This window comes from Schistocerca piceifrons, chromosome 1, assembly GCF_021461385.2.
Source record: "Schistocerca piceifrons isolate TAMUIC-IGC-003096 chromosome 1, iqSchPice1.1, whole genome shotgun sequence".
NCBI classification, from domain to species: Eukaryota; Metazoa; Arthropoda; class Insecta; order Orthoptera; family Acrididae; genus Schistocerca; species Schistocerca piceifrons.
The window spans coordinates 1,098,742,677-1,098,755,482 of NC_060138.1; the positions used below are offsets into that span (position 1 = coordinate 1,098,742,677).

Sequence of the window (12,806 nt, forward strand, 5' to 3'; positions counted from 1 at the left end):
GGCAGGGGGGGGGGGGGGGGGGAGTGTGATAAGAAGGAGAATACTGAAGGAAAATCTGAGGTGTTTACTTTATAAGGAAAAATGTGAAGATAACACACAAAATAAACATGAGATGTAGAAGGATAACCACTTGAATCGATTGTACAAGGAGCTGTGGAAAACTAAGAGTATTTGGGCGGAAAAGGAGGAGGAGGAGGAGATTAGTGTTTAACGTCCCGTCGACACCGAGGTCATTAGAGACAGAGCGCAAGCTCGGGTGAGGGAAGGATGGGGAAGGAAATCGGCCGTGCCCTTTCAAAGGAACCATCCCGGCATTTGCCTGAAGCGATTTAGGGAAATTACGGAAAACCTAAATCAGGATGGCCGGAGACGGGATTGAACCGTCATCCTCCCGAATGCGAGTCCAGTGTGCTAACCACTGCGCCACCTCGCTCGGTGGGCGGAAAAGGCAGAAGAAATTTACATTGGGAATTGTAGGATGAGAATATTTTGTTGTGTATAGAGAAAAATATTGCCTTTCAGATGATACTGTCCATGAATATCATATATGGAGATGTTGAGTACAAATGGGCACAACAAAAAAAACTGCCAAACAAGTTAACTTTTGGTCAAAAGGCTTCTTCCAAATTAGACGACGTACACACACACACACACACACACACACACACACACACACACAACCTCTCTCTCTGGCTGCCAAGGCCTTATCGCTCTAGTCACTATCCCACCTCCTGAACTCCCACCATCTGGCCACAGAGGAGCATTTCCCTTGTGATTCAGTACCAACCAGGACTGGAGCAACTGCAGCACGTTCTCCATCAGGGTTTCAACTACTTCTCACTATGCCGTGAAATGAGGAAATGTCCTACCCACTATCCTTCCCACCCCTCCCAAAGTGGTATTCCGCCACTCGCTAAACCTACACAATATCCTTGTCCATCCCTACTCAACCCCTGCTTCCAACCCCTTGCCTCATGGCTCACACCCCTACAACAGAACTAGATGCAACACCTGTCTCGTACATCCTCACACCATCATCTACTCCAGTCCAGTCACAAACATCACCGACTCCCATCAAATGCAGAGCTCTCTGTGGAACCAGTCATGAACCAGTGTGCAGTGTTCTATGTGGGCAAGACAACCAACAAGCTCATCTGTCCACATGAATGGACACCGACATACTGTGGCCAAGAAACAGCTGGACTACCCAGTTGCTGAGCATGATGCCCCACACAGCACTCTTCATTTAAATGACTGATTCACAGCATATACCATCTGGAGTCTTCCTACCAACACCATCTTTTCTCAGTTGCACAGGTGATAACTCTCCCTGCAATACATCCTACAGTCTGGTAACCCTCCTGGCTCAACCTATGTTAGTCATCTTCCTTACCTCAGCCACTTTCCTGTTCCCATTCCAGCATTACACAGCACTCATTCCACCAATGCATACAGTATTTTTACTTATTTTATTTCCTGCCCCTCCCCCTTTCCCTGCCCTCCCCCCCTCCCCTACTCTGACCTCCCACAACCTCCATCTAACCTCCCCACTCCAACTTGCTGCCCTACCCTTCCCTACCTCACACTGTAGGCTTCCAGGAGCAGCACTTCACTGTGTACACCTCTACCCTGCTATCCTCCCCTCTTCACCTCAGCTTCCTCCTTACTCCCACCACCCAGGTTGCTTACAGCCAGGCCACGGCAGCCAGAGGCAGTGGTTTTGTGTGTGTGTGTGTGTGTGTGTGTGTGTGTGTGTGTGTGTGTGTGTGTGGTCTAACAATATTATGGAAAGGATAGTTGCTACTCATCATATAGCAGAGTAGCCGAGTCACAGATACATACAACAAAAAGACTGTCACAAAACGAGCTTTCGGCCAACAAGGCTTTCGTCAGTGATAGAACACACACACACACACACATATTCCATCCTGGATTTTCCATTGCTGAACTTATGTTGTCTAATTCAGTAGAAGGCCTTTTGGCCAAAAGCTTCCTTGTTTGACAGTCTCTTTGTTGTGCCTATAAGGAGTCAACATCGCCACTATACAGTGAGTAACAACCCATCCTTTTCATTATAGTCACTATTCCGTCCTGTATTTCCCATTATTTGTCCATGCACATCTTGTGAATAAACGACAGGAACTAGAGGAGGAGGGGGGAGGGGGTAGATCGAAAGATAAAATGAAGATGTATTTTAATTGTAGTCTTCCCAAGTAATAATTCCTTCAAAATAATAACAAACAGTAATTTTCATATGTAACTGTTTCACAACTGTATCAGACAAGCGAGCTGCAAATAGGTTGTTCACAATTTTCAGGAAAATGCATTATCACATCATATCCTACCTGTTATCCAAGAGACATGTGAAGAGTATGTGCGGCTGAGCCAGTTTGGCGACACACAGTTGTGAAGTCCAAGTGCGTAAAGACCCAGCTGGAATGCACATATATGCAACACACGGTGTGGGCCATGATGATTCTGTGACGTGGAAGCCTGCGTGAAGAGTGACGTGCTGCTGTTGCCGCCAGCCTTCAACAAAACTGTCTTGGCTAGTTCGAACATAAAGTGGGCACTAGCTTCAGATGGCTGGTTCGGGACGGACGGATATGCACGCTTGCCCTTGTACCTAATTAGAGATCAAATCATATGCAATCAGAGAAAAATTAAATTCACTCCTAAAATTTATTACAACCTCTAGTTTAATTTTATGGATAAGAAATTGGGTGTAAAGTGATGAACAATTTAACAAAACTTTCATTCTCTCTCTCTCTCTCTCTCTCTCTCTCTCTCTCTCTCTCTCTCTCTCTCTCTCATCAGTAATAATGTGTCATAATCACTCCACAATTTTTTTTTTAAATAATCAGTTTATTTCACTTAATATACTAACATTTTTGTTCACATGCAGGGATCTTTTATGGTTATTATTCATAGATAATAAACAATTACTCACCGCGACTCCTTTGTACGAGGTGGTGGCATGGGGTTTGGAGGACTACTAATGCAAAGTCCCGACATTGCCTGCTCCAACTCCGCACTTGTTGCACTGTGTGGACGACTGCCAGAACCTATAAAAGCAAATAACGATTTCTACCAATTACTCGTCAAAATTCTTACAAAATCTAAATCACTTTACCATATTGACCCAAATATAAGTTGTGTTTTTTCCACAAAATTATGGCACAAAAAATTAGGGCGCAGCTTATCTGCTTTGCGTGAACCTACAAATACCAGTATATTTTTGCATGAAAGAAACTTTAACTGCAGTCCTCATTCCTTAATTGCTGCACAGACGATCGGCCCAGTGGAGGTGAGCGTTCAAAACTGCAAGTATTTGATCTAGTTAGTAACATGAAATTTGAAGACCGTCTCTATATACATTATTCCAAGTGGCTTTTACAAGGCCATCATACACTGGCAAGATCAACAGACTACCAGTCAGCCTTATGTGTGAGAGGATTCCCTCTTGATGGCACACAATATCACTGATGTTATCAACGAGACTTCAAGAAGGGCTGCATATCCAATGGCCTGTAAGTTAGTGAGGACAAAGTACTTCTGGAGGAGAGTGACAAAGATATTTATCACAATATAATAGAAGAGAGGTACTTGTGGAAGTAAAACTGTAAGGGCAGGTCAGGAGGCGGGCCTGGAAAAATCAGTCAGTACAGCACTGGCTCATGAAAGACTTAGGTTCAGGTTTTGAGTCGTGGTCCCATACGCAGTTTTAATCTGCCAGGGGGATAGGGGTACAGGGGGCAGGCGGGAGGGGGGGGGGGGAGAAAGATAGAGAGAGAGAGAGAGAGAGAGAGAGAGAGAGAGAGAGAGAACATACAGTGAATAGTTTTTATAAGTAAGTAATCTGACAAATTTTCTGTAAGTAATCTGACAAATTTTCTCCATGGAGTTTCTCATCCACCCAACTCTACCTCAAAATTATACAGGCCAATATGGTATATCTCATTTTCTGCTACTTCGTAAGCACACTTATGGAAAACAACATAACTCTTTTTCATGTGTGTGCTTTAACTGTAATAGGTCAGCACCCAACAGCAGTTCTGTCAATACAAACACTATTTTCCTCTTGTAATTATATGTGGCCACAGATGGAAAAAAATATGTCAATTACGAAACAAGTTATTCAGGTACAATGTACAGATACTGTTCCTCTTGCCTTTCTATTTCCAGTTTGTTTCAACTAACATGTCATGTGAGTTATACAAATGTTCAGTTATACAAATCAGATGGATTATTTCAAGTAACTGTTGTATTTGTGCATACTTGCAACTCACATACTTATTTGTTTACTCTAGTATTTCCATATTGTGTTCTATAAAAAAAAAAAAAAAAAATTGAGACTTTCGAATCCAAAACCAATAATAAGACTTCACTAACAAGGTTGGGAAGTGGAAAAAAAAAATGAAATAAACGGTCTTGCATTTACAGACATACTATCTCAAAATGTGACATTTGCTGTAACACACGATAATATTTTAGAAAAAAATATCCAGTAAGTCCAGTTTTAGAATTTCTGCAAGGGAAAGAAAATAATAATAATTTACTGAATATTAAGAAATTCATTGAAATTTCTGAAAACAAATACGGACCAAATAGAGAAAGTTAAAATATTTAAGCATTTTAACTTTCCTTAGAGAGATAAGCAAGAAAATTGTCTGACTGGATCTGCTGCAGAAGAAAGGAAACATAAAATGCAAAGGGCACAGAATATAACTGAAGACCTTAACAATAAAAAAATGTGTGTCTAAAATTCCAAAAATTAGGCATTACAATACAGTAGGGAAGTTAGAATATCTATAGATGAATTCAAAGTACTGGAGAGGTGAATCTTTAGTAAAATATTAGGCCCATGAGAAACTATGGCATTACTAATTATGAATTAATGATGAAATTTATCAAAACATAGAAAACATATCAGAAGTAATGAGAAAAAGAAGACTTATTTTTTGGATATTTGTATCTAATGCAAGACAGTAGATTAATCAAAAATACCTTCAAATATATGTCGGATAAAAAGTCAATGAGTAAGATCCACAAAGTAAAAAATGGAATTACAAAACAAAGCTGAAGAAACAACAGACAGAAGTGTTTAGGGAAGAAGTATTGAATATGGAAGGATTACATGATAGTAGAGTGAAAAAACTAGTCTGAAGTGGTTAGAAGACAGGAAGAAAAACACAGAGAATGGATGAAAGAGTATAGGGAGGGGAGAGGGTCAGGCACCAAGTAAAGAGGCACTCACACAATCAACAATTTTGTCAAACCATAAATATACCGACCATCTGAGGGTGCATATCAACATATCGTCAGTACTAAAAATATTGATGAGCACTACTGATGGCCCCAAAAAAGATTCTCAATATTGTCAGTATGTAATGAACATGTGAGGTGGAGAATCGACAGTTTGATAATATTCACCATATAATATTTGCAGGACATCATGAACCAAACACAAGGCTTCAATACATTTATAGTTTACCACTTTAGGGTGGTCAATGGAGGACACACTGTGACACTGTTTTCTTTATTCATTTGAAAACACAGTGTACGTCCATTGGCTTGTTGAATTACATAGCAGTGTAGAAAAAAGTTGTATTTGGAAAGTACGCCATATATATGCAACGAGTAGTAAAAGGACTGCAAAATACTTGTCATCATCACCACTTTATAAAGAAATAATTTATGTTAATAATCTGAATATATTATTGTAAGACAGATACAATTATTTCATATATTCCAATATCACTTTTCCTAAATGTGTTTGCTGATACTGAAGCACTAAACTTCAAACATTAACATGACCTGCCTGTCGCCAAAAATATCAAAGTTACACCTAATCTCTTCGGCTGCCATTGCCATTTTCATTAACATATTATGCTTCTATACTTTATGTTGCATGACCATTAATAATTTGTCTAAAGATGCAGGACTCATCCACAAATAGTTTACGAGAACTTTTGGGTCCACGGTTATGATTTTAGTCAGTAAATTAATATGTGACAAGTCGCTCCTCCACTCCTCCAGCCACTCTTGGACCCCACTACATTTTTTGTTTTTGTTTTTTTCTGTTGTTCACCGGCTACAGCTGATATAATTTCAGCACACACAGCTTAACATCATAAAACTACATCACCAACTTAGAATATTACTGGGGTAAGAGTGTCACTTCAATATATTGAAGTTTTGACAAAACTAGTATTGTCAATAAATACTGAATACGTGCCAGCCCCATAAGGAAAAGAAATTGTCATTTAGTCCTTAGTTGGCCCATTCAGAAGAAAATAATGATGATCTACAGCTACATCTACGTGATTACTCTGCTATTCACAATAAAGTGCCCGGTGGAGGGTTCAATGAACCTCCTTCAAGCTGCCTCTCTACCGTTCCACTCTCGAATGGCACGGGGGAAAAACGAGCACTTAAATTATTCTGTGCGAGCCCCGATTTCTCTTATTTTATCATGATGATCATTTCTCCCTATGTAGGTGCGTGGCAACAGACTGTTTTCGCAATCGGAGGAGAAAACTGGTGATTGAAATTTCATGAGAAGATCCCGTTGCAACAAAAAACTCCTTTGTTTTAATGATTGCCGGTACAATTCACGTATCATGTCTGTGACACTATCTCCCCTATTTTGCAATAATACAAAATGAGCTGCCCTTCTTTATACTTTTTGGATGTCATCCGTCAGTCCCACCTGATGTGGATCCCACACCGCACAGCAATACTCCAGAATAGCGTGGACAAGCGTGGTGTAAGCAGTCTCTTTAGTAGACCTGTTGCACCTTCTAAGTGTTCTGCCTATGAATCGCAGTCTTTGGTTTGCTCTACCCACAATATTATCCATGGGATCATTCCAATTTAGGTTATTTGTAATTGTAATACCTAAGTATTTAGTTGAATTGACAGCCTTCATATTTGTGTGACTTATCGCTTAATTGAAATTTGGCTGACTTCTTTCAGTACTCATGTGAATAACTTCACAGTTTTCCTTATTCAGGATCAACTGCCACTTTTCACACCATACAGATATCTTATCTAAATCATTTTGAAAGTCATTTTGATCACCTGATGACTTCCCAAGATGGTAAATGATAGCATCATCTGCAAACAATCTAAGACAGCTACTCAGATTGTCTCCTACATTGTTAATATAGATCAGGAACAATAGAGGGCCTATAACAATTCCTTGGGGAATGCCGGATATTACTTCTGTTTTACTCTATGACTTTCCGTCTACTACTACAAACTGTGACCTTTCTGACAGGAAATCATGAATCCAGTCGCACAACAACTGAGGCGACACTCCGTAGGCACACAGTTTGGTTAGAAGACGCTTGTGAGGAATGGTGCCGAAAGTCTTCTGGAAATCTGAAAATATGGAATCAATCTGACATCCCCTGTCGATAGCACTTATTACTTCACCAGTATATAGAGCTAGTTGTGTTTCACAACAACAACATTTTCTGAATCCGTGCTGCCTATGTGTCAATAAATCGTTTCCTTCGAGGTACTTCATGATGTTCGAATACAGTATATGTTCCAAAACCCTACTCCAAATCGATGTTAGTGATATAGTCCTATAATTCAGCAGATTACTCCTACTTCCCTTTTTGGGTATTGGTGTGACTTGAGCAATTTTCCAGTCTTTAGGTACGGATCTTTCTGTGAGCGAGTGGTTGTATATAATTGCTAAATATGGAGCTATTTTATCAGCATACTCTGAGGGGAACCTGACTGGTATACAATCTGGACTGGAGGCCTTGCCTTTATTAAGTGATTTAAGCTGCTTCCTTACACAGAGCACATCTACTTCTATGTTTCTCATCTTGGCAGTCGTTCTTGATTGGAATTCAGGAATATTTACTTCGTCTTCTTTGGTGAAGGAGTTTCAGAAAACAGTGTTTAATAACTCTGCTTTAGTGGCACTGTCATCAGTGACTTCACTGTTGTTATCGCACAGTGAAGGTATTGACTGCGCCTTGCCACTGGTGTGCTTTATGTATGGCCGGAATCTCTTTGGGTTTTCTGCCGTGTTTCGAGACAGAATTTCGTTGTGGAAATTATTAAAAGCATCTTGCATTGAAGTACGAGTCATATTTCGAACTTCTGTAAACCCTTGCCAATCTTGGGGATTTTGCATTCTCTTAAATTTGGCATGATTTTTCGGTTGCTTCTGCAACAACGTCTGACCCGTTTTGTGTACCATGGACGGTCAGTACCATCACTTATTAATTTATGTGGTATACATCTCTCAATTGCTGTCAAAACTATCTCTCTGAAAACATTAAGACTGTCTCTTCAAAAAGGTGTTAAGAGCACTTTTATCAGCTTTTCTAAATAGATATACTTTTCTTTTCTTTTTGATGGTTGTAGGTGTTACGGTATTCAGCCTAGCAGCAACTGCCTTTTTGTCGTTAATCCCTGTATTCGTAACAATACTCACTATTTGTCCATGATTATTTGTTGCTAAAAGGTCAAGTATGCTTTCGCAACCATTTATGCTTCGAGTGGGTTCATGAACTAATTGTTCAAAACAATTTTCTGAGAAAGCATTCAGTACAATTTCGGAAGACGATTTATGCCTGCCGCCGGCTTTAAATGTATAATTTTTCCAGCACATCGAGGGTACATTGAAATCCCCACCAACTGTAATTCTATGAGTGGGATACTTATTTGAAATGAGACTCAAGTTTTCTTTGAACTGTTCAGCAACTATATCTCCTGAGTCGGGGGGTCGGTAAAAACGATGCAATTAATAGTTTAGTCCAATTGTCAGGTATAACCTCTACCTATACTATTTCACATGAACTATCTACTTCAATTTCGCTACAAGGCAAACTACCTCTGCCAGCAATAAATACTGTACCACCTATTGTATTTAATCTATCCATTCTGAACACTGTTAGATCGTTTGAAAAAATTTCAGCTGAACTTATTTCTGGCTTTAGCCAGCTCTCTGTATCTACAACTCTTTGAGCTTCAGTGCTTTCTATTATGGCTTGGAGCTTTGGTTCTTTCCCAACACCGCTACGACAATTTACAACTACAATACCAATCATTTCACAACTACCTTACAGTGTTTTACCTGCCCACTTTTAGACGGACGTCCCTTCCGTGGTTCCCCAAGACCCTCTAACCTAAGAAACCGCCCAGTCCCTTCCACACAGCCCCCTCTACCCATGTAGCCGCCTCCTGTGTGTAGTGGACTCCTGACCTATTAAGCGGAACCCGGAAACCCACCACCCAATGGCACAAGTCAAGGAATCTGCTGCCTACTCAGTCACAGAACTGCCCGAGCCTCTGATTCAGACCCTCCACTTGGCTCTGCACCAAAGGACCACAGTCGGTTCTATTGACGATGCTTGGTTGGTTGTTTGGGGTTTAAGGGACCAAACAGCAAGGTCATCAGTCCTTTGTTTCAAATGTGGTCCATTCCACTAATGTGACATCTCAGGAAAGTCGGAACAATAAAAGGGAAAAGGCTAAAAACGTAAAAGGGCAGTCATGTTGTCAATGGTAAAAACAAAATTAGGGAAGTCAGCAAGAGAATGAACCGAACGCTATGCTGAAGCAGCATAGGCAAGACCACCTGTGACTTAAAAGGTGCAACCGCTAGAATGTGGAAGTACGTATGGGAAAAGAAGACTAACCAATCCTTAAAAAAAAAGGGGTAAAAACAGAGTAAAAGTGGAAGAAAAGAGGATCTCGGTCAGGGAGGTGAGTCGGGAATCTCCAAACACGGCTTACAGTGGGAGACACCCAAACACTCACCACCCTGTCCCAACACCAGAGAGAGATTAAAAACCTTAAAACTGAGAATAAAAACCACTTTCCCAGAGGAAACCGAGAACCAGAGAGACCATCCGGGAATCTTCAGCCAACATCAAAGGCAAAGTGTGGGGGAGTCTGTACTTAGCATGCAGAGCCAAAAGAAGGAGGCAGTCAACCAAAATGTGGGCTACTGATTGGAAGGCTCCACAAACACAAAGTGGGGGTGGCTCATCACACAAAAGAAAACCATGGGTCAGCCTGGTATGGCCAATGCGGAGACGACACAGTGTGGTCGAGTCCTTTCGGGAGAGGCGAAAGGAAGAACGCCACGGGCCTGGCGTCACCTTAATCGCACAAAGTTTATTAGACAGGGGAGTAGCTCCCAAGAATTGGCCCATGACTGTGCGAAGCGGGATTTGATGTGAAGCCGTAAATCCGCTGCAAGAGGGGTTACAGAAAACGGGGGGGGTAAGTGACTGCTCCCCCAGCCAAACGATCAGCGAGCTCATTAACCGGGATACCCACATGGCCAGGGACCCAAAGAAAGTCAATGGAACAAGCAGCACGGTGAATATCAGCGAGATGGTAATGGATGGCAGAGACCAAGGGATGGCGCGAAAAACACCGGTCAATAGCAAGAAGGCCACTTATCGAGTCCATACATAACAAACCGTGGTTGTGTTGGGACTGTTTAATAAAGGTAAGGGCCTGGGAAATTGCCATCAACTCCACAGTAAACACCCCACATGTAGGTGGCAGCAGATGATTTTCCGTTCCAACAGAGGACGTGAAGGCATACCCCACATGATCAGCAGATTTAGAGCCATCAGTGCAAAAAAAACAACAGCAACGCGAAACTCCCATAAAATTTGGCGGAAAAAGGAATGGGACACCATCGGGGGGGGATGGAATCTTTCGGACCTCGGCGGAGATCCATCCGAATTCGAGGCCGAGGAACTAACCGGAACCGGGTGGGGGGTGGGGGGCCGAGGAACTAACCGGGGGGGGGGGGGGGGGGGGGGGCGAGGAAGACAGGATGAAGAAGGAAGCTGAAAATCACGGCAAAGAAGCGCAAGGTGGAGCCCAACCGGTAAACCCACCCGAGGGCGGGAGTCGGGTGGGCGACGTCCATGGTCTGGGAACAGGAGAGAATAGGAAGGAGGAGTGGGAGAGGAACGGATAGCGACACCAGAAGCTGGGACCACCGAACAGAAAGGGGGAGGGGGGGGGGGGGGATGCCAGCTTCAACCAGGAGACTATCAACAGGGCTAGTAGGGAGAGCACCAGTGGCCAAACGAATACCACGATGGTGGACTGGATCCAGCACATGCAGTGTGGAAGGAGCAGCTGAACCATAAACTTGACAACCATAGTCCAAGCGAGACAGAACTAGAGCACGATAAAGACGGAGAAGGAGGGAATGGTCCGCACCCCAAGAGGAGTAGGCAAGGAAGCGAAGGACATTAGAGTTTACGGAAACATCCTACCTTCAGAAGTCTGATATGGGGCAGCCAAGTGAGCTTGTTGTCGAAAAGAAGACCCAGGAAACGAAACTGTGGGACCACAGGCAATCGTTGGGCATCGAGATAGAACTCTGGATCAGCGTGGATCATAGTACGGCGACAGAAGTGTACCACGCGCAATTTTGAAGGAGAGAATTGAAACCCATGTGAGAGGGTCCATGCAGAGGCATGCCGTATAGCTCCCGTGAGCTGCCGTTCTGCAGATGCCATCGAAGAGGAACTAACCCAAATGCAGAAATCATCCACATAGAGGGCAGGGGCGACCAAAGGACCGACAGAGGCCACAAGTCCATCGATAGCAATGAGGAAAAGAAGGACACTCAAGACAGAACCCTGTGGGATGCCCGTCTCCTGGGTCCGTGGAGAACTAAAAACAGTACCAACTCGAACTCTGAATGACCGATGGAACAGGAACTGGCAGCTAAAAATCGGGAGTGGGCCCTGAAGACCCCACTGATGGAGGGTAAGTAAGATGTGATGGCGCCAGGCCATGTCATAGGCCTTGCAAAGGTCAAAAAACACTGCAACCAAATGGCGGCACTGGGAAAAAGCCTGCCGAACTGCGGATTCCGAGCGAAGTAAATGAAAGATTGAGACCGTCCCTCTCGAAAGCCACACTGGTAAGGGGACAATAGATCCCGAGATTCGAGGACCCAATTGAGCCGACGGGCTACCATCCGTTCAAGTAACTTACAAACAACATTGGTCAAACTAATTGGCCGATAGCTGTCAACAGATAGGGGGTTCTTATCAGGCTTAAGGACAGGAACCACGATGCTATCCCTCCACTGAGAAGGCAAGTCACCCTGGAGCCAGATACAGTTAAACACCCGAAGAAGATGTTGCCATTGTGGAGCACTGAGATGTTGAAGCAGTTGGTTATGAGTGGAATCTGGGCCAGGGGCCGTATCATGAGAAGAAGATAGAGCAGAAAGAAATTCCCATTCAGTAAAAGGTTCGTTGTAAGATTCTGACTCACAAGGGGTAAAACATAAGGTGGAAGCTTCAGCCCGCTGTTTCTGGTGAAGGAAAGCAGCTGGATAGGAGGCTGATGCTGATGCCACTGCAAAATGGGTCACAAGATGTTCTACAAGAACTAATGGGTCCGTACAAAGGCCATCTGGGAGGTGAAGGCCTGGGAAGGTGGACTGCCGATGGCAACCTTGGAGAGAACGAACTGTAGCCCATACTCATGACAGAGGGACAGTAGAACCAAGGGGAGAAACTAATCATTCCCAACATATCCACTTGCTCTGTTTGATTAAATAACAGGCTTTAGCGCGGGGGCGTTTAAAGGTAGTGAGGCTGGCTACGGATGGGTGCCTCTTAAAGTGTTGCAAAGCTCGACGGCGATCACGGATGGCAATGGCAATGGCTGTACTCCACCATGGGACTTGCCGGCGACAAAATGGTCCAGATGAGCGCAGGACAGCAAGGCTAGCAGTGCAAACAATCGCATCAGACACGTCACATACGACGTCATCAATACAACCC

The 12,806-nt window shown here is 43.1% G+C and overlaps 1 protein-coding gene across 1 annotated transcript in view; it reads right to left on the bottom strand.

Annotated features, from left to right (window-relative positions):
- Window positions 1-12,806, bottom strand: part of LOC124776007 (zinc finger SWIM domain-containing protein 8 homolog) — a 511,151-nt gene that overhangs the window by 59,708 nt on the left and 438,637 nt on the right. The window contains exons 16-17 of the mRNA XM_047250851.1: window positions 2,951-3,065; window positions 2,346-2,626 (exon numbers count right to left, since the gene is read on the bottom strand). Of these exons, the coding sequence (XP_047106807.1) occupies window positions 2,346-2,626; window positions 2,951-3,065 (396 nt within the window). The remainder of the gene's footprint in view (window positions 1-2,345; window positions 2,627-2,950; window positions 3,066-12,806) is intronic.